Source organism: Pristis pectinata, chromosome 1, assembly GCF_009764475.1.
Source record: "Pristis pectinata isolate sPriPec2 chromosome 1, sPriPec2.1.pri, whole genome shotgun sequence".
Classification (NCBI taxonomy): Eukaryota; Metazoa; Chordata; class Chondrichthyes; order Rhinopristiformes; family Pristidae; genus Pristis; species Pristis pectinata.
The window spans coordinates 23,625,884-23,649,069 of NC_067405.1; the positions used below are offsets into that span (position 1 = coordinate 23,625,884).

Consider the following 23,186-nt stretch of genomic DNA (forward strand, 5'->3'; position numbering starts at 1 on the left):
CAACTTCTTGGGCTGAATGGCCTGTCCAGTGCTGTACTGTTCTATCTTCTATCAAAGAGATTTGCAAATATGAAATAACAATAACTGTTTTGACAGGCAGTGAGCCTGGAGATGGGGCCCTATTGGTTGTCAAAGCTGTTCCAAGGGCACAGCAGACACTTACGCTGAGACAGACCCACGACTGGATTATGTCACTCCAGACCTCTCTCCGATGATCTGGAAGCTGGGCTCTTAATGGCAGAGAGAGCTCTGGTCTGCCTCACAGATAATACGCATTAGAATATGCCAGTCCTTGACTACATGAATTGATTTTCAATTCAACTAATCTAAAAGGTGCAAAAGTACAATATTAAGAAAATCTTTGTGTGAGGTACAGTGGCAGGTTCATTGGAATGACAGGCATATAGACCATGTTAGTGATGGTGCAAATGGCAAACCTACTCTGTAAAAGCTTTAAGGTTTCAGTGTGGGATCTTCCTTCACAGTGTGGATCACAGAGTGCCTTGCCGACTATTCAGATGTTCCTTGATAGTTTGTTGGTCTCCCTGCCTCCAAGTGGTAATCATTGATTGAGTTTTTTGACGAGGTGATGAGGGTGATTGATGAAGGTGGAGGTGTGGATGTCGTCTACATGGATTTTAGTAAGGCGTTTGACAAGGTCCCTCGTGGAGGCTCATCCAGAAGATTAAGATGCATGGGATCCACAGTGAATTGGCTGTTTGTATTCAGAACTGGCTTGTCCATAGGGTAGTGGTCAATGGGATTTATTCTAGCTGGAGGTCTGTGACTGGTGGTGTTCCTCTGGGATTCGTACTGGGACCTCCACTGTTTGTGATGTATATAAATGACCTAGATGAAAATGTACATGGGTGAGTTGGTAAGTTTACAGATGATACGAATATTGGTGGTGTTGTGGATAGTGTAGAAGGATACACTTGCAGATAGGATCAGTTGCAGATATGGGTGGAGAAATATCATATGGAGTTCAACCTGGTCAAATGTGAAGTGTTGCACTTTGGGAGATCAAATGTAAAGAGACAGTACACTATTAATGGCAAGACCCTTACCAGTGTTGATGAGCAGAGGGATCTTGGGGTCCAAGTCCCTGGCAGTGGCTACACAGGTTGACAGGGTGGTAAAGAAGGCATATGGCATGCTTGCCTTCATTAATCGAGGGATTGAGTTCAAGAGGCAGGAGGTTATGCTGCAGCTTTATAAAACTTTAGTTAGGCCGCATCCAGAGTATTGCATTCAGTTCTGGTCGTCCCATTATAGGAAGAATGTAGAGGCTTTGGAGAGGGTGCAGAAGAGGTTTACCAAGATGCCGCCTGGATTAGAGGGCACATGCTAAGAGGATAGGTTGGACAAACTTGGGTTGTTCTCTCTGGAGCGGAGGAGGCTGAGGGGAGATCTAATAGAAGTTTATAAGATTATGAGTGGCATAGATAGAGTAGACAGCCAGTATCTTTTCCCCAGGGTTGAAATGTCTGATACCAGAGGGCATGTAATTAAGGTGATTGGGGGTAAGTTCAAAGGAGATGTGCGTGGCAAGTTTTTTTTAAACATAGAGTGGCAGGTGCCTGCAACACGCTGCCTGGGGAGGTAATGGAGGCAAATATAATAGGGGTTTTCAAGAAGCTGTAAAATAGGCACATGAATCTGAGAGAAATGGTAGGATATGGACATTGTGTAGACAGAAGGGTTTAGTTTAGTTGGGCATTTTATTACTAATGTAATTGTTTCGTCACAACATTGTGGGCTGTACTGTTCTATGTTCTATGTTCTAATCTTTCTTAACTTTATTGCTGCTTGAACAGAATTGTTGAACCCTTATGGCATTTGAATTGCATGCTTGACACAGGCTGAAATCTAGAAATTCTACATCCTGCTAGTCCAGTCTTAAAATGTAATAGAAAAGTAATGTGAGAAATGCAATGCCTCTTGTTTTTGAATTTATCAATGGAGCAAAAAAGAGAAGTATGACAGAATTCAGGTTTCATCCCAAATTCCTCCCTGGGATTATACCAATATCTTATCTTTACACACAGTGGGGAACAAAGCAACTTCTTTCAAATTAATGACTTGAGTAGTTGGCACAGATACATTGTAATTTCATTGAAGTCAAAAATAATATCCCTCCATGGTAGCTGACATTTTTAATTGTGCTGAAGTAATGGACATAAACAAATAGCTTTCGTTCTGATCTCCTAACAAGTTGAACTTTGTTGAAGTGAAAATTTACATAAAGCAAAATGTAACCATCTAAGAATTAGGTTTTTTTTTGAAGAGATTTACTTTCCTGTAGAATAACTTATTATGATCTCTTATCCTACTGTTTGCTGAATTCCAAATTTATTTTATGAAAAAAAAATCCACTGAAAATTGTGTTACATTGTGCCAGATCCCAGACAGAATTAGACTATCAAAGCCATCACACTTTTCTGTTGAGAGGGAATCAAGAAGGAATCAAAGGGCCAGCATTCTCCTCTTCCAAGTGGCTGACTCCCAGTAAATATAACACAATCAGTACTTCTCAAAATGTTTTGATCTTCTCAAAAATTGTTGCAGATGAGAAAGCACAACTTTTATCATAACAAGAATGGACTGCACCTTCTCTCTGTGTCCATTTTAGGTATAAAGGTACATCACTGTTCTGCAATAAGAGCACCTTATCACTGTTTCAGGGTGAATATCCAGTGTCCAGAGTGGGGAAAATATGTTCGTATTGAATAAGGACTTATTTTATGAGTTGAATTAAGTAAGGTTAGTCTGGGCACTAGAAGTTACTTGGAGAGGGAATAAAATGAACAATAGGGAATGTTGCTAAGTCTTTGATAGACCACATTGAAAGTACTGCGTACAGCTGTGGTTATCATAATTTAAGAAGGATGTAGAGACACTGGAGAGAAAACCATTCAGGATGATAATAGAAATGTGAGGCTACACACATCACAAAAGTATGGACAATCTGGGTTTCTTTTCTTATAAAGTCAGCTGTATTGAGGAGTCACACCACAGAGAAAAGACTGAGCATCTGTGAAAGGAGTTAATGTGTCAGGTCAAACACCCTTCAGCAGCGTCTGCAGATCTTGTTTTAATTTTCAGAGGTTTCGATAGAGTAGATGCAGAGAGAATTTTTCCACTAATGGTCAAATGCATAACTGCAAGCCATCTATATGAGATAATCAAAAAGAAGTTGAATGGGAATAAAAAAGAACTCAAAGGATAGTGTGACTGGTTACCAGACGGAGCAGTTGAAACAAATAACATAGTTTCATTTAAAGGGAGACTGGGTGACCTTATGAGAGAGAGAGGGGAATAGTGCGTTTGTGGTGGATTTGAGAGGAGATTGGAATGGAGCATTAATGCCAGCATGGACTACTTCAATGGAATGGGCTCTTTCTGTACCTAAAGTTCTATGTAATCCTGTGTAATATGTACCGAGGTCATGGAGCATAAGGTACCTGAGAAAAGTCAACATGGAGCATTTTGAGAATGTTTGAATCTAGTCAATACACTGATATGAGAGTTCCATTGAACTGAATACACATTAAATGATATAGAGTTACTTAGAAAATACAGCATGAAAACAAGCTCCAGTTAAGCCTCTCCCTGTCTTCACCCATCTTCCTTTGTTACCATGACCCTCTCCTACCCTTTTCTTTTAATCCAATCTGCACTTAAAAAAGTGTATAAACAATTTACCGCAGCCACTACCTGTTGCAGCAAAACCTACATTCTTGTCTCTCTCTGGGTTCCTTCTGAATTCAGTATTTAATTTCCTGGTGACTACCTTTACTTTGATGTGCTTTGTTGTGTGTTTTTTCCCTCACAAATGGAAAGACTATATCTACACCTTCAGTATCAAATCTCTGCATAATTCAAAGATCTCTGTTGGGTCACTTCTCAAACCTCTCATCAAAAGAAAAATAATTTAGCCTGTTCATCCTTTCCTTTTAGGTAGAAACTCAAAATACATGTAGTTATCTTGCTGAAACATCTTTTTCTTGCTCATGTATCTTGAGCTTTGTATTGGCATCAGTGGATCAAATGATCATTGATCAAAAAACCTTGTATTTTCCAGAGATTTTTCATCTCATGCACTGCCCATTCCTTTCATTGTAACCATCTAAATATTTGTTGGAATCCTTTTAATCACCCTGGCTGTTTGCCCTGCTTTATATTCAAGAGTTTGCATAGAATAGGCAAATTATGTAAATCCCCAGTATTGGGGTAAATGATTATGTAAACGCAGTCATGAAAAACACTTGCAACACATTGTTTAATCCCAGTTTGGGCAGGAAGATAAATTTACAGGCTATGGCAGTGTAACAATGTTCAGTAGTGTGCAACCATGTGAATTTAAGTCAATTGGTTATGCCAATTGGTCTTAAAAACATGATTCATTTGGAACTGAAATGAGGTGTAGTGACAGTATATGTACAACCAATTGCCAACTAACATTCAATAACTGAATAACTTTACATGTGCAAAAACAATTAATGGCTGTTGGTACTATAAAGTTGTTGACCAACCATCAACATGAGGAGAATTGTTGCTGAAAAATTTGCCACTCAAATTCAAACCACACTGGAAAAATCATATAGATAAGACTACTCAAGGATGATGTAACAAGAATATGGAACAGATCCTTCTGGGGTATGCTCACAGTTACACATGATTTAAGAAACTATCCACTAAGGAAGAGACACTAGCTTAGGTATTAGATTACTTTACACTGTTTCCTCAGTAAATGAGATTCAATATGAATTGGCAAATGGCCAATTAATGCTTTTGGTTGTGCTAAAAACTGTGTTAAACATGTTAGTGAGTATTTTTGATCGGATTTCACCCACGCACTGATCATGTGATTAGCATACTTCAGTTACGTAATTTTGCCTGATGCATGGTAGTTGTTTCAGGAGCCTCTATTGGTCACCACTTCTACAACGACCATGTTGAATAAATGTTACACAGAAAAAGACTGCGTAAAGTAATTCACTCCATGTATTTATTTATCCATGAACAATCTCACATGGAGCCAATTTATGGTCACATCCCCAGCTTCCTGATCACACCTACAACTCTTACTCGTATCCTCCTCCAACCCCCCCCCCCCCCCCCCCCATGAGACATGGATTCCTCTCCCTACCCCCAATGAGGTATCTTCCACAACTGTATATGATCCTGTCAATAAACCAGCAGTTACTACTCCCACCACTGTCAGCCCATAATTGATACAAAACCCCTGTCCCACCTACCTATTTTTGGGACTACTGGAATTCTGAGGTTGGTGAGCTTTTATGAAATGGAAATGTTGATGACAGTGAATGTAGTGGTCTCCTGATTACATGAGTGAACATTTGCACAAGTATTTTTCAGTAAGATACCAATTTAACTAAATCTATGACAATCACAAATATAATGATAAAAACATAGTGGCCAAGTTACTGATTAATATATTATTTAGAATATCTGGATAACAGTTCACTAATCAGGAATTTCTTACCCTTTTATGCCATTCCTACTTTGAGGGAGTATTTCGGAGTTAACATTTCACATGGGTATGAAAGAACATTCTAGTTAATTATGAGTAGGTGTCATCTTATCACAACAATTAACTTAAATTAATGCTAATATTTAGAATTTTAGCTGAACAATTGAATATACTGGAATCTATAAATTATCTCATTCATTATTATTTAATTAATTCATTACTTCTCACTTCTTTGCATTATTATAAGTGTAAAATATTCCACCGAAGGAAAATGAAAGAAATGAATTTTAGCCTACCACAGTCTTTAGTTTGAACGATGGTGTCATTATCAGTTAAATTAACAATACTTTTGCATCTGTATTCACTTATCAGTGTAATTAAATCCCTGTTAAACACACCACATGGGTTGTAATAGTGCTTAAGAGACTTGTTGACTTTCTGTTACTCCCCCCAAAAAAAACAATTAATTGAGTTAAAACATTTTATTCAGTAAATTATTTAATCAACTTTAAATTGTTATTTAAATGAATAATTAAGCATTGTGTAATTAACGTTTTGCTACAATGCAATTGGCTCCTACTTAATTAATCTACCATTTTCACAATAAATGAGATGAGATTTGATAGACTCATTTGCAACATCTTCATTTTGGCATCTCGTTGCTTCACTGTAATCACTTGTTTGTAGTTTTGAAATTTGGTTTCTGTAGGAACATCTTAATAGTTTCTGAATCTGAGTTTCTGAAACTAAATGTGGAAAAAATGCAGTGCATGTTTTAAGATGAAGTTAAATTTTTTATTCACATTGAAAATCACTTCTTATTTATCAAAACATATGGACAGTATGTCACTTCCACTTTGTGACATTCTAAAAGTGCTGTTAAAGATTTGCACATTTCTTGCTGTGCGATCTAACCTTGCCTGTTGGAGGAGAGTGGATGGCAATACATTTTTTCTTTGCCATCCATTTTGTTTGTGGTCTACCAACTAAATACTCGTCCACTTAATCACAAAAGTTTTGAATTTGGTATTGTGGTGCAATAGTATCTATATTCAGGTCATTCAATGATTTATTGGAGTCACAGGGACATGTTTCAGGGCTCTCTGCTTGCATCTATTATCCAAATACAGTATATTAATCCATTGTTGCCAAGCTGAGTTACAATTTTCCACTTAAGTTTTGGGTGAACAAACTTCAGAATTAAAATGAATTCCATCATTCGCCTTCTCTGTGTTGCTAATCAATTTATTTAGAACTTGATTGTTATTTGCCCCACTTATTTAATTAAACAGACTATATGTATTTAATGATGATGTTCTAATTCATTGTGATTATCAATGAGATTTCAACTTGTATAAGAAAAGAAAATCTTTAATGATAAATAATAAATTCTGACTAAAACAACGTTCTTGAATTTTCCTAGTTATTACTCTAGATTTAATTAAGTGTGATTAGAATTTAGTTATTGTAGTCATCTTGTCACTTTCATTTGTGAATTAATTAGTCACTACGCAGTATTAACTTGATTAGCTTAAACATTTACCTACTTATTCTACAATTAGTTGCTGTCAATTTTATCTTTTTTGATTTTAACCCATTAGTCATTTTGTTTTCCAATTCATCACCACTGACATTTTGGTCTTCCTGGTAAGTTTAGTTCTCTATCATTGACTGATTCAAATACAGAACTTTCATTCCCATACTATCATCTGACGTGTTCTGAACCGCCTATTGCAATGATGTGACAGACAGCAAGACCTTGTGTAAATGCTGTTCCAATTCATTTTCACAAAATCACCATTTGTAGTTTGTGATTAGGTGCTGTTGCTTGGCACTTGGAAGAATTGTCAGCCTGTAATTCTATAATATGTCCTCTGCCTCAAGATTCTTTGCTCACCATTCAGAATGGTCAACTTGTGGAGAACTTTGGGATTTGGGTTCTAACCTTCTTCCTTCTTTTATTCAACAGCTTGAACAGAATTTTGGTGGTTATTGGTTAAGGGAGGAATGACTATTATTCAGAACCACAGAAACACTCCACAACATTTGATGAGTGGATCTTCACATCAGATCTTTAATCTCCATCTGACCAAGCAGATAGAACTTCAATTTAAAAGTATATCCTGAGGAAAACATCTCGAAAACATAAACATTATTTTGCTTTTGAACTCCAGTGTTCACTAGATTTTGAGCTCAGGCATTAACGCAGGACTGAAATCTGCAATCTTCTGATGTTGGAGCAAAACCACTGAGATACATTAATAATTCAAAAAAGGTGTATAAATGTACAAAGGCATAAGATGCATGGTGCACCTTGAACAATTTTTGCAACACCGTATAGGTTTATTTGTGATGGTAGATTATGAGTAAGTATCTGCCTTCATGCCTGGAATCAGAGAGATAATCACTTCTGATTTCTGAGAAATGTTTTTATTTTGTTTTGGTCATGTGTTGTTGCTGACAGCAGTTTCTGCAGTGAGCACAGACAAGAATGTGGGATAATGTCCTTACCAGAGAGGTATTGATTGTAGCATAATCACTCCAAGATTCTCAAGAAGTAATTAACAGCTAGTTGACCCAAAATCATTTGGCAAGTTTTACGATAACTGTTTCTGAGGTTAGGATAGAGAATCCTTAGCTTTGGGAATGTCTAGCCCTGGTCCCCATCCCAATGAGTTATTTGCCATATGAGGGGTAGATAAAGTTTTTGCAGTTTAGAATACAGAAATTCAAATTGATATCTGGGCCTCTTGAAATCTTGATTTAACATATTGCACATTGAAACAGTAGCATACAAAATCACTAACCCTGCATTTCAAACAAAATACGATAAATAAATTAAATAGTAGATAAACAAAGATTCTTGGATGCCGCTTAAAGGCTAGAATCTTATCATTTTATTTAAGGCAGTTATGTGTCAGTTTCATTCTACATTTATAGTACCTTCTGATTGCAATCTTGGATTTATACTGAAGTTTCAGTTATTCTATTAAACTCACAAATGCAGTAAAATGCTCCCTCTGTATCATGTACATACGTGCTGTGGCATTGACACTGAATAAAGTTATTCCAGGGTATGGTGTTGCGCTACTTATGCAGTTCAAGCAGTCATTAAGATATTAGTGTAAGAGAGAAAAATATATAGATTAAACTTAATAATAACACCTTCCTTTATGTTGCCCAGCTGTCCAATTCCCAGTAAGCCTGCATAAATAGTTTTTTTTGTGTCATACACTCTTGAAGACTGCAATTATCAGGTAGTTCAATTCCACTGTTCCACGCACTAAGTGTTTCTGTATTTGGGACTGTGGAAACAGATGATGAAATAATTGATGCACTATGCTGCACATCAGGAAATATATTAGCATTCAAAGTAAACACTTTAAAAGTACATAATGGTTCTAGTATATATATTTTAAGAATTGGCTTGCCTGTCATAGGTTAATTAGATAGTCTGGTTGGAACCAGTCACACATAAAGACAGTTTAAGACCATTTCCTTTGCTGATGAAATATTACCTACTGATTAGTTTAGCAAACAATGGGATTTGTAGTGTGGTCTGGAGACTGTCTTGCCAAGCTACATATAAACATAATTTGAAAGGTGCAACATTCTCACATCCATCCAAGCTTTTAACATGGGTCTGTCAGAAAGGAAACACATAATCCCTTTTAGGTAGATAGCTGCGCCTGAAGGTCTCTGGAACTAACTTGGGAAAGGAACAGGATATCTGGCAAATGCAATACAGTAGTTAAAAAAAAAGTGGTCATTAAAGAGTATGTGCGCCTTAGTATATAATGAGATGAGGAAGGTCATAGATTCTCAATCCTCCTCCATCCTGGCTCCATTTGAGACATCTTTACAGGTAGGTAGAGTCTATTTTGAGTTGTATCTACCATTAATTACACATCCTTGACATTGCAACAAACCAGAGCACATATTTACTGCAGGAAACAGAAGAAAGTGAAGACTTGAGCACCAATGGTTTTGCTGATCCCTGACACTTACATTATGTGAGATTTACCTTTTTGAAAATGGAATGCCTCTTGTAATTCACTCATTAAAAACTGATCACAGGCATCTACTTCTATCTGCTACTAATTCATTCTGGATTTGTGATAACATTCACATGAATTTGGCATGAACCAGAATATAATAGGGAGGAAAGTGGAGATGTAAGTAAGCATAACCTGATAATTTAATGCTTCTTTTCTCAGGCATTGTTATACTCTTACTTACATGTCAGCTTACATTCACAGTTTGAGGAAGAAAACTGAGCTTAATCTTAAATCCAGGATTTGACCACATAATCTATACTGATCTTCCATTCAGTTTCAAGACGGTGCTATCTCTGAACCAGACATTAAACCAGGATCCCATCTGTCTGTTGAGGTGAATGTAAAAGATTTTTCATTGTTGATAATATTAATCCCTCAACTAACACATTAACTAGCCGTTTATCTGATTTGCTGTTTGTGGAACCTTGCTGCACACAAACTATTTGATGCATTTGCCTGCAGATCAACATGCATACACTTCAAAAGTAATTATTTGGCAATGAAGTGGGACATCCTGATGATGTGAAAGGCCCTTGAGAATATAAGTTCTTTCACTGTAGCCTATTCAAATTTAGTCTGAATTAAAGGCCCATATCATGCCATTTCACACAGTGGGAACTTTGGGCCTTTAATGAAAACGCAGAGCAAAGGCTAGATGCTTTTGAAGCACACAATATGACAACAATGTTCAGTATCAGCTGGAAGAAAGCGATCAACAATGAAGTATGAAGAATAGTCCGTGAATTGCAAGAAAGGAATGTTACAACAAAATGGACATTCCACTTGTACCCCATGAATGAATATCCTACAAAATATTGAACTGGGTCTCAGTTTAAAAAGAAATAAAGGAAATATGCAATCCAAAAATCAATCCTGAGTAAAACTGAAAGCCTCCATACATATGTTGTTTCAATATCGTTACATTAGTTTAAATGCTTGCACAACATTTCTTTTAATTTTTTGGAAGCAAGATAGTGGTAATGCTTTGAGAACCTATTTTTTTCAATTCATACTACGCATTAGTCAAGCTGTTTGCATGTGAGTCATTAAGATTAAAATATGAAAAAGTCCAAGAAAAGACCAGCTGATTCATCAAGCCTGCTCCATGTCCACTGTTCAACTGGGTTCAGCCCCTTTAGTCAAGTAATCACCTGGGTGGGCCAAATAGTCAAAAAAAATCTATGTGAATTCTATAGCACCTTCCTAAGGTAATAAGGGAGCTCTTTCAGAAACTGTGAATTCATATTTTTTTTTCTTTTCCATCTTGTTCCTTGAGTTATAAACAAAAGTGCTGGGATATTGTCCATGAGCTTAACATGTGAGTCATCTTTTCTGACTGGGAATATCCTGTACTAGTGCAGCTTTTTGTACAATGTCATTATGATGAGAGTGATATGTAGATTTATTTATCAGTTAATTTCCATTTTTACACAAAATAAAGACACTAGAGTTGAAGGACCATTTAAATGGACAAACTAGAGATGTTGGTTCACAGACCAGGGAGGTTATGAGGAGATTTAAGAGAGATTTATGATCAGGGACTTCGATGAATCGTAAAGGGTGAAATGCTTCCAGTGGCAGGACAGCTGGTATCTAAAAGGACACAGATTTAAGATAATTGGTCAAAGAACAAGAGGTGAGATATGAAAATTTTTTATTAATTGTAGTGTAGCAGTTAGCGCGACGTTATTACAGCGCCAGCAATCGGGGTTCGATTCCTGTCGCTGTCTGTAAGGAGCTTATACATTCTCCCGTGTCTGCATGGGTTTCCTCCGGGTGCTCCGGTTTCCTCCCACATTGCAAAGACGTACGGGTAGGTTAATTTGGGTTTAAAATGGGCAGCACAGACTCGTTGGGCCGGAAGGGCCTGTTACCACACTGTAAATAAATAAAATTTAAAATTTAAATTTAAGAGCTCATGAGGGGGTGAGAGGATAGGATTGAATGGATTGCTTTTGCAAAATGCCACTGGAAGCTTGATGGATCAAATGCCCTTCTTCTATGCATTATGATTGAATGAAATATTCCCACCACTTCACAGGAAGAGTATGGGGAACTCATGTTCAGAGCATGAGTTGCTATTTATAGATAATCAAATTATAAAATTTCGAAGTGGAGGAGACCAACTAATAACCAATGAATGGAGCAAACAATTGAATGGAGATAGAAGCTGGACCTCCATTGGGAATTCAACAAAGACAGCAAGAAGAAAGGAATGACCTGTGTTGTAACAATTTGCAGAAAATAGCTAGCAAATGATGGGTCAAATGACACAACCCACACTGAAGTACCTCTCCACTGGAACATATACAAGGATTTCAATTATTAACTAATACAAAGAAAACACCATATATTCTGTTTATAGAAACATAGAAACATAGAAAAACTACAGCACAATTCAGGCCCTTCGACCCACAAAGCTGTGCCGAACATGTCCCTACCCTAGAAATCACTAGGCTTACCCATAGCCCTCTATTTTACTCAGCTCCATGTACCTATCTAACAGTCTCTTGAAAGACCCTATCGTATCAGCCTCCACCACCGTTTCCGGCAGCCCATTCCACGCACTCACCACTCTCTGAGTAAAAAACTTACCCCTGACATCTCCTCCATATCTACTCCCCAGCACCTTAAACCTATGTCCTCTTGTTGCCACCATTTCAGCCCTGGGGAAAAGCCTCTAACTATCCACCCGATCAATGCCTCTCATCATCTTATACACCTCTATCAGGTCCCCCCTCATCCTCCGTCTCTCCAAGGAGAAAAGGCCGTGTTCCCTCAACCTGCTTTCATAAGACATGCTCCGCATTCCGGGCAGCATCCTTGTAAATCTCTTCTGCACCCTCTCTATGGCTTCCACATCTTTCCTGTAGTGAGGCGACCAGAACTGAGCACAATATTCCAAGTGGGGCCTGACCAGGGACCTATATAGCTGCAACAATACCTCTCGGCTCCTAAATTCAATTCCCCGACGCTGTTTTTGTTGACAAATATTGCACCAGAATTTCTGACACACGTGTTGTTATCCAGTTACAGTAAACTCTCATTTATCCAATATTTATGCATCTGGAATTCTCATGCAACAAGCAAAAATTTCTAAGAATGTTAAGCAATTTAATTTTTTTCAAAATGTAAATAAGGTATGAAAAGACATTTTTAGTTTATTTACATTTATACATGAAGGAAGTGCAGTTGTAGATTGAGTGGCAACAACTTTCTCTTTTAAGATTTGACACTTCTTGTGTTGTTAAGTACAGTCATTCATTTGATTTATTTTTTGCTGTGCTTTACATTAATACAGTTTTTGGGCTTAAAATACAGAATTGCACTTTAAAACTTTGTTAGAAAAGAGGGTGAGGAAATGGCATAGTTCAGCAATTTATTTAAAAGTTTATGCATAGTAAACCAGTGTGTGATGTACAGTAGTTATTTTGAGCATTTCTCATGCAACTGGCATATTCACGAAACCAGCACTGCCCCTTCGCCCACCCCACACCCCCACACCATTCCCCATGGATGCCAGAGGACTGAGAGTATACTGTATAATGTTTTCGACTGGTCCCCCAAAAAACAAACCGAGCATCTATGGCAGTACTCTCATTGATTGGAATGAAGAAATTGTGCTATTTAAGTTAACTTTTTCACTGTTTCAACTCTGTCAACAAAAAAGCAGGTGATACAAGAAAGCTATGTGTATGCAGTGAATTGTACGCCATTACCTTCCACTGAAGGATGATGGAAGCAGATTCCATAGTAACTCTCAAAATGAAATTGGAAAATAAATGAAGATAAAGTGTTTGCAGGTCTATAGGAAAGTATATGACAGTGGAGATAGTTGGACCATTATTTAAAAAAATACAACATTGACATGATGGGCTGAAGGTCCTTTTTTGGGCTGTTCCATTTTGTGAATTCACTATCATGAAGAAGTATGAATTTTACTTTGTTAATCAAATGACTGCAGAGATTGAATGGAAACAGACAACTTTAAATTACTCCAAATGGTGGCACAAAACAGATAGATGAAGCTGAATTATATATTCTTTTAAAAATATGTAGGAGTAAGCAAAGGACTCTGGCAGATCAAAGTTTCTTTCCTGACGCGATGAGTAAGTTGATTCATGTTTTTTTTTTCTGTTTTAAGTTGTTTACCTGAATTAACTTCGTCAGTTACTTTGCACAAGACATAATTATAGACAAGGTAGAAAGACAAATCTACACAACACAAATCAAGGCTTCTAAACATAGCTCTATTCAGATCAAGCAGCAAAATCAAACAGAATTATACTGTTTAGAGTCAAATGCACTTCACTTGGGAATATCCTGCTGAATGAGATCTGGATATTTGATTTGGACCAAGCTGCTAGCTTTAACAATTCTCAGAGGCTCAAGTATATTGTAGGTGCATGTGCATGACATTTTGAATGTGAACAAGTGAAAGATTTGAAAAACAAACACCTAATATTCTGAAGATCACTTTGTTCACACAGACGGCATGGCAATTGCTAGGAATCTACATTAAGAAATGGACAGCTAATGCTGTAAAGATTCAATTTGCACATAGCACTTTGCCTCAATGTTACAGTGAACCTTATATTCTCAGACGGTAATAAAAGATCATTTTGAAGTTTGAAACAATTTCAAAACCATTTATAATGATTAAATTCAACACATTCTCTGCAGCTAGAGAAATGTCAAAGACAAAAGTCTTCGCATTTCCATTTAGACAGGTTGATAAGAATAAAGTTGCACATATGCATTAGGCACCACTCACCATGGTCCACTACAAATCGTAATTTCTGTATCGTAGCCAGATTGCCGCTCACTCTGTAAATGCCATCAGCATCCAATCCTGACAAAACAAACATTAATCTGTGATTAAATTAAAATTTTACAATATTTTTCCTCCATGCTCCTTGAACTTACGGCCTTATTAGAGCAATTATGTCTGCCCAAACTTGCTGACTGACACTGCATATACATTTCTAGCAATTCGGTCATCTGTAAATGCATATCTCATAGTCTGTTTACACCAAATCAGTCTCATACTGTTAATTTTACCTGACCAAGGTCGTTAGGGTTATAAAGAACAGATCCGTTATTAAATAGCATAACCATGAGCTCAATTTTTAATTGAAGCAGGACATTTTAAAATGCAAACTACATTTTTAAAGATTTTTTTGATTGTTCAAGCCACGTGGACTACATTGACATTGCTATACTTGTCTATCCCTAGTTGCTACAAGATAGTAGGTGCTGGAACTCCTTTTTGAACTATTACTATGTTATGGTAATGGAGCTGCTACAGTGGTGATGAGAAGGGAACACACCATATTAATGCTGGTTGATAGAGCTATACAACCTATACAACAGCATCGGTGTACAGAACTCTGCTTCCAAAGTTCATTCCACTGACTTCAATGTGATGAATTTCAAGGCAAAGTCTAATGTACTGAAGTGATTATTAAGCATGATTCCTGTGATAATCTTGAGGATGAATTTAAGAGCAATAACGTCTTCAAAGAATAGATCTGTTAATTAATTAATTTCATATTAGAAATAATATTGCTACTTAAATGCATATTGTTGTTGGAGTGCTGATTAGATAAAGTAAATAAAATTCCTAAGATCTGCAATTTGTCATTTTGTAGCCATTTGTAGATTTCTGAGTACTTCAGATCGCTATAATTTGGTTAAAGAAGTTTAAAGAAAGCATATTTTTATACACTTTTTTATAATGTACCACATCTACACAACAGAAGGTTATCCAGGGCCTAGGTCTATTCACGTTCGTCAAACTTAAAGACAGAGACAATTCGCTGACTTGATTATATGGTTCAGTTAACACTTATGACCGAGGATAAAGTTCAATGCACAAATAATTTCAATGCAAAATAACTAGTTACTAAATAATACTTCAAAGATAGAACTCACAGGACCTGAGTGATGTGTGACACATGTTGTAAATTACAGTTTCATGCTTCGATATTCCTATTCCAAACATTGTCCAAAATTTCCTTGAAAAGTAACTTGAATTCATTGAAAAGTCAGGGAACCCTGACACATGGAAGCCAATGTTTCATACCATCTCCACTGATAAACTAATGAAATACATCAAAACACATATGACCCATGGCATAGAATTCTGAGTTCAAATCCTTTCCTCCACAGTAATTTTTGGGCACTTGCAGAATGTTGCTTGAGTTGTGGACTTATTCAGTATATGTATTCAATTTTCAGCACATCCTTAGTTAGAGATTAATCTTGATGAGAAAATTAATTCCCCCAATTTTAGCAGTTTTGGAGTATTTCTTCTCTCTCCTCCAGGTCTCGCCAGACCCAGGAATTGTATAATCACAGAAGGTGCTGGGAAGTTTGTAACTGAGATTGTTTTGAATCCCAACATGTGGCATTCTGATTTTCCCAAAGTCTTCGTAAAACATTTCTTCAAATTAAAACCAAAAGCCTGCAGTTGTTTTTTAGATATTATTAGTCACATGTACATCGAAACACACAGTGAAATGCGTCTTTTTGCATTACTGAGAACGTATTGGGGCAGCCCGCAAGTGTAGCCACTCTTCCGGCACCAACATAGCATGCCCACAACTCCTAACTTGTACGTCTTTGGAATGTGGGACGAAACCAGAGCACCCGGAGCAAACCCACACAGACATGGGGAGAACATACAAACTCCTTACAGACAGCAGTGGGAATTAATCCCGGGTCGCTGGCATCGTAATAGCATTACGCTAACTGCTACACTACCTCTGACAGAAACACAAGAGATTCTGCAGATCCTGGAATCTGGAGCAACACACACACAATGCTAGAGGAACTCAGCACATCAAGCAGCATCTATGGAGAGAAATAAACAGTTGACTTTTTGGGTCGAGACCCTTCATCAGGATTGGAAAGGAAGAGGGCAGAAGCCAGAATAGAAAAGGTTAGGGAGAGGGAGGAGCACAGGCTGGCAGGTGATAAATGAGTCCAGGTGAGACGGGGAAGGTAGGTGGGTGGGGGAGGTGGAGATGTAAGAAGCTGAGAGGTGATAGGTAGAAGAGGCAAGCGGCTGAAGAAGAAGGAATTCAGCAGCAGAGAGCAGTAGACCATGGAAAAAAGGGAAGGAGGTGGGGAATAGATGGGCAGGTCATGAGGGCAGGGAAGGGGAAACTATTCAGGGCCCCAGACAGCCCTTCCAGGTGAGGCAGTGCTTCACCTGTGAATCCAAGGGTGTCATTTATTGCATCCAGTGCAGCCTCCTCTACATCAGTGAGACCTGACGCAGACTGGGTGACCGCTTCATCGAGCACCCTCGCTCAGTCTGCTGCTAAAGCAGGGATCTCCCGGTGGCCAGCCACTTGAATTCCACTTCCCACTCCCATACTGATATGTCTATCCACGGCCTCCTCTACTGCCACGTTGGGGCCAGATGCAGGTTGGAGGAACAACACCTCATATTCTGCCTTTGTAATCTCCAACCTGACAGCTTCAACATTGATTTCTCGAACTTCCAGTAACCTCTCCCCTACACCCCCCCCTTTGTTTTCCCTTATTCCTGTGGCCCACTCACCCCTTCTCTTTCCTCTCCCCTGCTTTCATGACCTGCTCATTTATTCCCCACCTCCTTCCCTTTTCTCTGACCGCATTCCTTCTTCTTCAGCCCTTTGCCTCTTCAACCTATTACCTCTCAGCTTCTTACATCACTCCCTTTCATCAGTCCCTTTCAAACCCCTCCCCACCCACCCATGCTCCCCCCCTCAAATGGACTCACATATCACCTGCCAGCTTGTGCTCCTTCCCCTTCCCCCACTTCTGCTTTCTTTCTTTCCAGTCCTGATAAAGAGTCTTGACCTGAAACGTTGACTGTTTATTTCCCTCTATAGATGCTGCTGATCTGCTGAGTTCCTCCAGCATTTTGTGTGTGTTGGAAATGCTCTGAATGATCTTGCTGAACTGGAACTGGTATATTGTCAACTATTTCCAGGCTTTTGTTGATACTGTACTGAAAAATCTTGTCAAAAGATGTGTAATGGCTTTCCTCTGCCTAACAGAATTGCCCTATCTATGGTTGTCCCCATCTCCAATAACACAGTTGAAATCAAAATGTCACTATTTGGAGATTCTGAATGTTTGTGCCCATAACACATTTAATGCATTCAGTTCTTGCATCTTCATTGTTTGAAGCAGTCCGTCTGTCTAAAATTACTGACACTTGTTCAAGGAATTTAAAAACTGAGTAGTAAAATAGAAATTTGAAGTTCCCATGGTCATCTGTCAGCTTAAAGATCTCTAATGTTCAATCATCAGATTCATAGTAATCATTTTGGGGATTTTGAGGATTCAGATGGAACAAACTTCATGAAAAACTTAAAGCTTATCCTATAGCATGTGAATGTTCTCGTTTACTTGGCAGTTCACCAATGAAATGAACTTGTTATGGCTTCAAACTACAGGTTATCTAACAAAAAGGTCACACCGATCATTTTGTACAATGAAGGAGCAGATTAAAAGTGGTTGTTTTAATACTTGTTTTCACAAGCAGCACAGTAGTGTAGCGGTTAGCGTGACGTTATTACAGTGCCAGCGATCGGAGCTCAATTCCCATCATTGTCTGTAAGGAGTTTGTACATTCTTTCTGAGTCTGCGTTGGTTTCCTCCGGGTGCTCCGGTTTCCTCCCACATTCCAAAGATGTACGGGTAGGTTAACATAGGTTTAAATGGGCGGCGTGTACTCATTGGGCCGGAAGGGCCTGTTACCATGCTGTATAAATAAAGTTTAAAGTTTAACTATGGATTGTTATCTCTTCGTTTTATTCAGAGCTAAATGGTCCCATTTTTTTGCACATGATTTTATTTGGAAGTAGAAGAATGACTAAGATGACAAAGAACTTTCTAGACTGAAACAGTTTAGTATATAGACTCAGGTGATGATGAGCACGGGGACTAGGGGATGACCACAATTGCATATCTTGGATCCAGGAACAGTGAATGCATTCCAGGTAGATCTATTGTACCAGAATGTTGAGCAATGCATTGAGATCCATTGAAGTAAGAGTCTCAAATCCTGGTGCCTGCCAGCATTAAGACTAAAAGCACATTTGTATCAGATACAAGAATTGAGCACTTCTGATTCCAAATATTTTTTAATCATGAACTTTGAAAGCAGGAAGACATCAAAATAATTAATCAGTTGCAATGAGATCAAAGTACAACTTAATAAAGATTAACTAAAAGAACAGAAATGACAATCAGATTTTATTCAATGAAACAGGCACATTTTTGGTATTTTGTTTCGATTTTTGTTGTGCTCGGTTTCCCATTCCTCAATATGCTGTGACTTTCAGTTCACAGGTCATTCTCTTAATATATTCATTTCACAGATGTACATAATCTTTTGAACTATAATTACTCAGGAAAACATTAATTATTTAACACCTTGACTTTAGAATGTAGGTCTATGTTGATTAGTGAGTTAAATGAAGATCTTAAGTAACATAAATTTTTGATGTCAGTGCATAAATCTGGATGTTGTGGGCAGCATATGCTGTGAATTTTTTGAAGTGAAAATGTTGATTTCCTGTCATTATTGTAAAATGCAGTTTGTTTACTGAAACAAAGACGAATGTGTTTCTAAAATGTCATAAGCAACAACCAATTCCTAGTTTGATGGATACAGATTAATAGCCACCGAAAGACTTGCACTGTAGTTTGTTAGTGTCAGGAAATAGCTTGAACTCCATACACAGTCTTAATCATGCTGCTACTGGGGAGGGAGCAGATTGGATGTCTCTCCAAACAGGGAGGGAAAATGGGTGGGAAAATTGGCAGAAAGATCATCCCTGGGCTGCTATATCATGTCTCCTTACTGCTAATACTGGATTAGTTATGTTTATTGCTAATACTGGATTCAACATGCCTGCCCATTCAATCACACTAGGTTTGAGAGGATCAAAAGAATCATGATAAAACAGTTGGATATATTGATCTTACTGAAATAAAATCACACCTGGAAGTGCTTTACAAGCTTAGTATGACCATGATTAACGCAGCCTTTAATTTAAAGATTTTAAAGGTTATTCGAAATCCTTTGTTTTACTAAATGTGTCTCCCATCTATAAATTTCATGGCTCAGAAATTCTTTACTGCTTGGAAAGACAAGTTAAACATGCAATGCCTAACTTTAGATGCCTCTGTGCATGCCCTTCACGGATACATGCATCAAACACATAGAGGACCTGTAAAGAAAATTGCTACTTTGGAAACCATACTGTAAGTGAATTATGATCAGGTTTTCAATGTAGTTCAACTGTGCATCACACATAAATAGAACGTACAACATACAACAGTAGAGCACAAGAACAGCTCCTTCAGCCCATGAGATCTGTGCCGACCATGATACCTATTGATACTGCACATCTGCTTGCACATGATCTATATCACTTCATTTCCTGCCTGTCCACGTGCTTATTTAAGTGTCTCTTAAATGTTGCTATTGCAACTGCTTCCACCACCTCCCTTGGCAGCATATTCCAGGCACCTACCCTTCCCTGTATAAAATAAAAACACATCATGAATTGCTAGAACATACAACAATACAGCACAGTACAAGCCCTTTGGTCCATGATGATACATGCTACACGATAGAATTGTGAGATCCTTTTATTTATATTTCTGAAGAAGTCAGTAATACCATCTTCCATTCATATAGTGTCTTTATGTAGTAATTATGTAGTAATAACATTCTGATAGTTCAGAGGAGGATTATCCAATAGGAAAACAATTTTGAACACAACTTGTCTCCATTGAACACAATGTTATTTTTTCTTTCAAACAGCAAAACTGATTTCTTTCTGCACAACCAGCAGTGTGAGAACTTGGTGGGTGGTGCACTTAATCTCATTGGAAAAGGACAAGGCTATTCTAACCCTTAGAAATGTTTGACCAATGAATTAGAATTGTACTGATCTTTACCTTGTCGTAGTTCTGTATCCCTAATGTCCTTATTGACGAAAATGAAATTGGGTTTTCAACTAGAATATTTCAACAAGCTGAAATTATCCGTTACCCTAGCCTCGATAGTTTCTGGGAAAAAAAGTCAAGACTTCCATTATCCTTTTGGGGGCGTAATTTGCATCAGTCCAGCCCTTCATATTAAGGGTTAGTACTGACCATTAAGTACTTTTAGATGGAATATTAGATGGAGAAATTCAGGGTATGAATATATGCTCTTCACTTCTTACTAATGAAACTCCGCTCTTAAGCTATATTTCAAGTTAACTGATGATCAGCACTTTCCTGATGCAGCTCTTGTCATCATTTGCTTGTACATAATTTTTTTAAGAAAAGGTTTATGTTCTAAAGAGTACTATTTTTATCCACTCTGATCTTTATATGCACTATCAATCTGCTGATTTAGACTTTCTTGGGTTAGACAAATCCCCAACAAAACAACACATCTGCTCTCAAAATTATAGATAAATGTTGAATATCTTTTCAATGTAATAATACTCGTCCTTAAAAGGGGGTAAACAAAAATAATTAAATCTTGAGTTTGCATTTTTATCAGATTCTATAATAGTGTGGAAAGTACAGTAGTGTTTTCTGGCAGATATGCAGAGCAAGGTTTGGGAGATCCAGACCTTCATTTTTCATGTGGTTCAATACTTTCTACGAAGCTTTGACTTGGTCACTGCATTGTTGCTGTTAGAGCAAATTACTCAAGGCAGGAAAGCAATAGAATCAGTAGAAGTGAAGAAGAAAATGTGTCTCTGCAAACAAGCTGTGAATTTAAGATTGAAACTGATGGTTTGAAGATAAAACCAAGCCATTTGTTTAACTCCTTAATGGTAGAATTAGACTGGCTCATACATCTGGGTTCCAGTATCTTGAGTCTCATGGTCATCACAGAAGTTGTGAGGTATATTTCCCTTCCAGTCCCTTTTATAACTACTGAATACAGCACAGACCCATTTAATTATTGGCTGTGTTTATTAGAGAGAAGAGTGACATTTTATCACAATGTCCATATTAGATCAGCTATTTTAAAATTAACATGGATTCCACGTAACACTCACAGGAACAGAGCTCATGTTATTAAGAACCAATGAGTGAATCAATGCTATTTCACATTTGGAACAGCAATCTTCCCTTCTATGGTGGGCTAGAATGACACTGTATCATAAACACAGAAACAAATGGGTTCTAGCTCTCATATTGATCATTGTGTTAAGTGCTGAGTTTGTGGTCTTACTGTTGGCAATGCCAATCTAACTTGCTCTTATTCGTGAAATCAAATTCACATTCTCCCCACCTATGAACTGTTATGCTCAGATTGAATCTTGCCAGCTTCGTCCATTCTCAAACAAAAAACAGAAATGCTGGAAGAACTCAGCCAGTCAAGCAGCATCTGTGGAGAGAGAAGCCAGTTAACATTTTGGGTCAGCAAAGGTAAATGTGATCAGGAAAAAAGGCCATGGGAGGTGGGTCCAAGGAGAGGGCTTGTTCCCTTACAATCAGGCCCATTGTGGGGATTTGACAGAGGAAATTTAACTGTGTGATTGTTCATGCCAAATTTAATCTCACAGTGTTTTAAGTCAGATAAAAATTCCATTCCATGTCACCTTGAGGAGCACGAAGATATTCAAAATAAAATACAAACACCAAAGTTATTTAATTGCCTGTAGTGATAATACAGGAAATTAACTCTCTTCATACATTCTGTAATGCAAGGGATATGATAAACTTCTCTCTTAACTTCAGTAGAAGTGAAGATCAGGCTACATGCCTGAAGAAAAAAAATGTACAACTGTCCATTTTAGATGACTGCAAAAACTACATTTCAATTGTAGAGTTTAAAATATGCAATTTGTGTCTTTTTCCAATAGATTCATGTAACAAGGGCTTTCTCGTACAGATTAATGATGGTACCTTTCATATCAACCAATCAACAACATCCAAAACATTCTAACACAGGGAAGAAACACTTTTGAAAAATTACTTCCTCAAATTGAATGAACCAATGTTCTGTTAATTTGTAAAGTCATGTGCAATAACCTTGTTTATAATATGTGAAAATATTTTTTAATAGTTTTAAGGCAGAGAATTAATTAGTACAGAATCATGCTCAAAACATTGTCCTCATGAATAAATAACTACATTGGTCAGCTTTACTAAAGGTCTTCCTATTTGTCATGGAGTCATAGAGTTGTGCAGCACAGAAATGGGTCCTTCAGCCCACCACGTCCATGCTCACCTACACAAGCCCATCTACATCGATCCCATTTGCCTGCATTAAGTCCACATCTTCTATGCCTTGCCCATTCAAGACCCAATCAAAATGCCTCTGGAACAGAGTGATTGCATTAAACACCACCACCTCCTCTGGAAGTGACTTCTCGATATCAACCACTCTCTGTAAAAAACCTTCCCTTCAAATCTCCTTTAAAACTCCTTCTTCTCATCTTAAACTCGTGTCCTCTTATTTTTGATACCCCTATCATGAGAAACAGATCCTGACTATCTACTCTCTCTCTGCCTCTTAATTTTAATATCTATCAAGTCACCCCTAATCCTCCTTTGCTCCAGGGAAAACAAACCCATCTATCCAATTTCTCCTCATCACTAAATTCCTA

At 37.7% G+C, this 23,186-nt stretch overlaps 1 protein-coding gene across 2 annotated transcripts in view; it reads right to left on the reverse strand.

Moving 5' to 3' along the window:
• The window catches only part of arhgap15 (Rho GTPase activating protein 15), a 593,944-nt gene that overhangs the window by 120,588 nt on the left and 450,170 nt on the right, over positions 1-23,186 (reverse strand). For both annotated transcript variants that reach the window (XM_052029237.1, XM_052029228.1), the window contains exon 12: positions 14,330-14,407. In XM_052029237.1, coding sequence (XP_051885197.1) covers positions 14,330-14,407 — 78 coding nt within the window. The remainder of the gene's footprint in view (positions 1-14,329; positions 14,408-23,186) is intronic.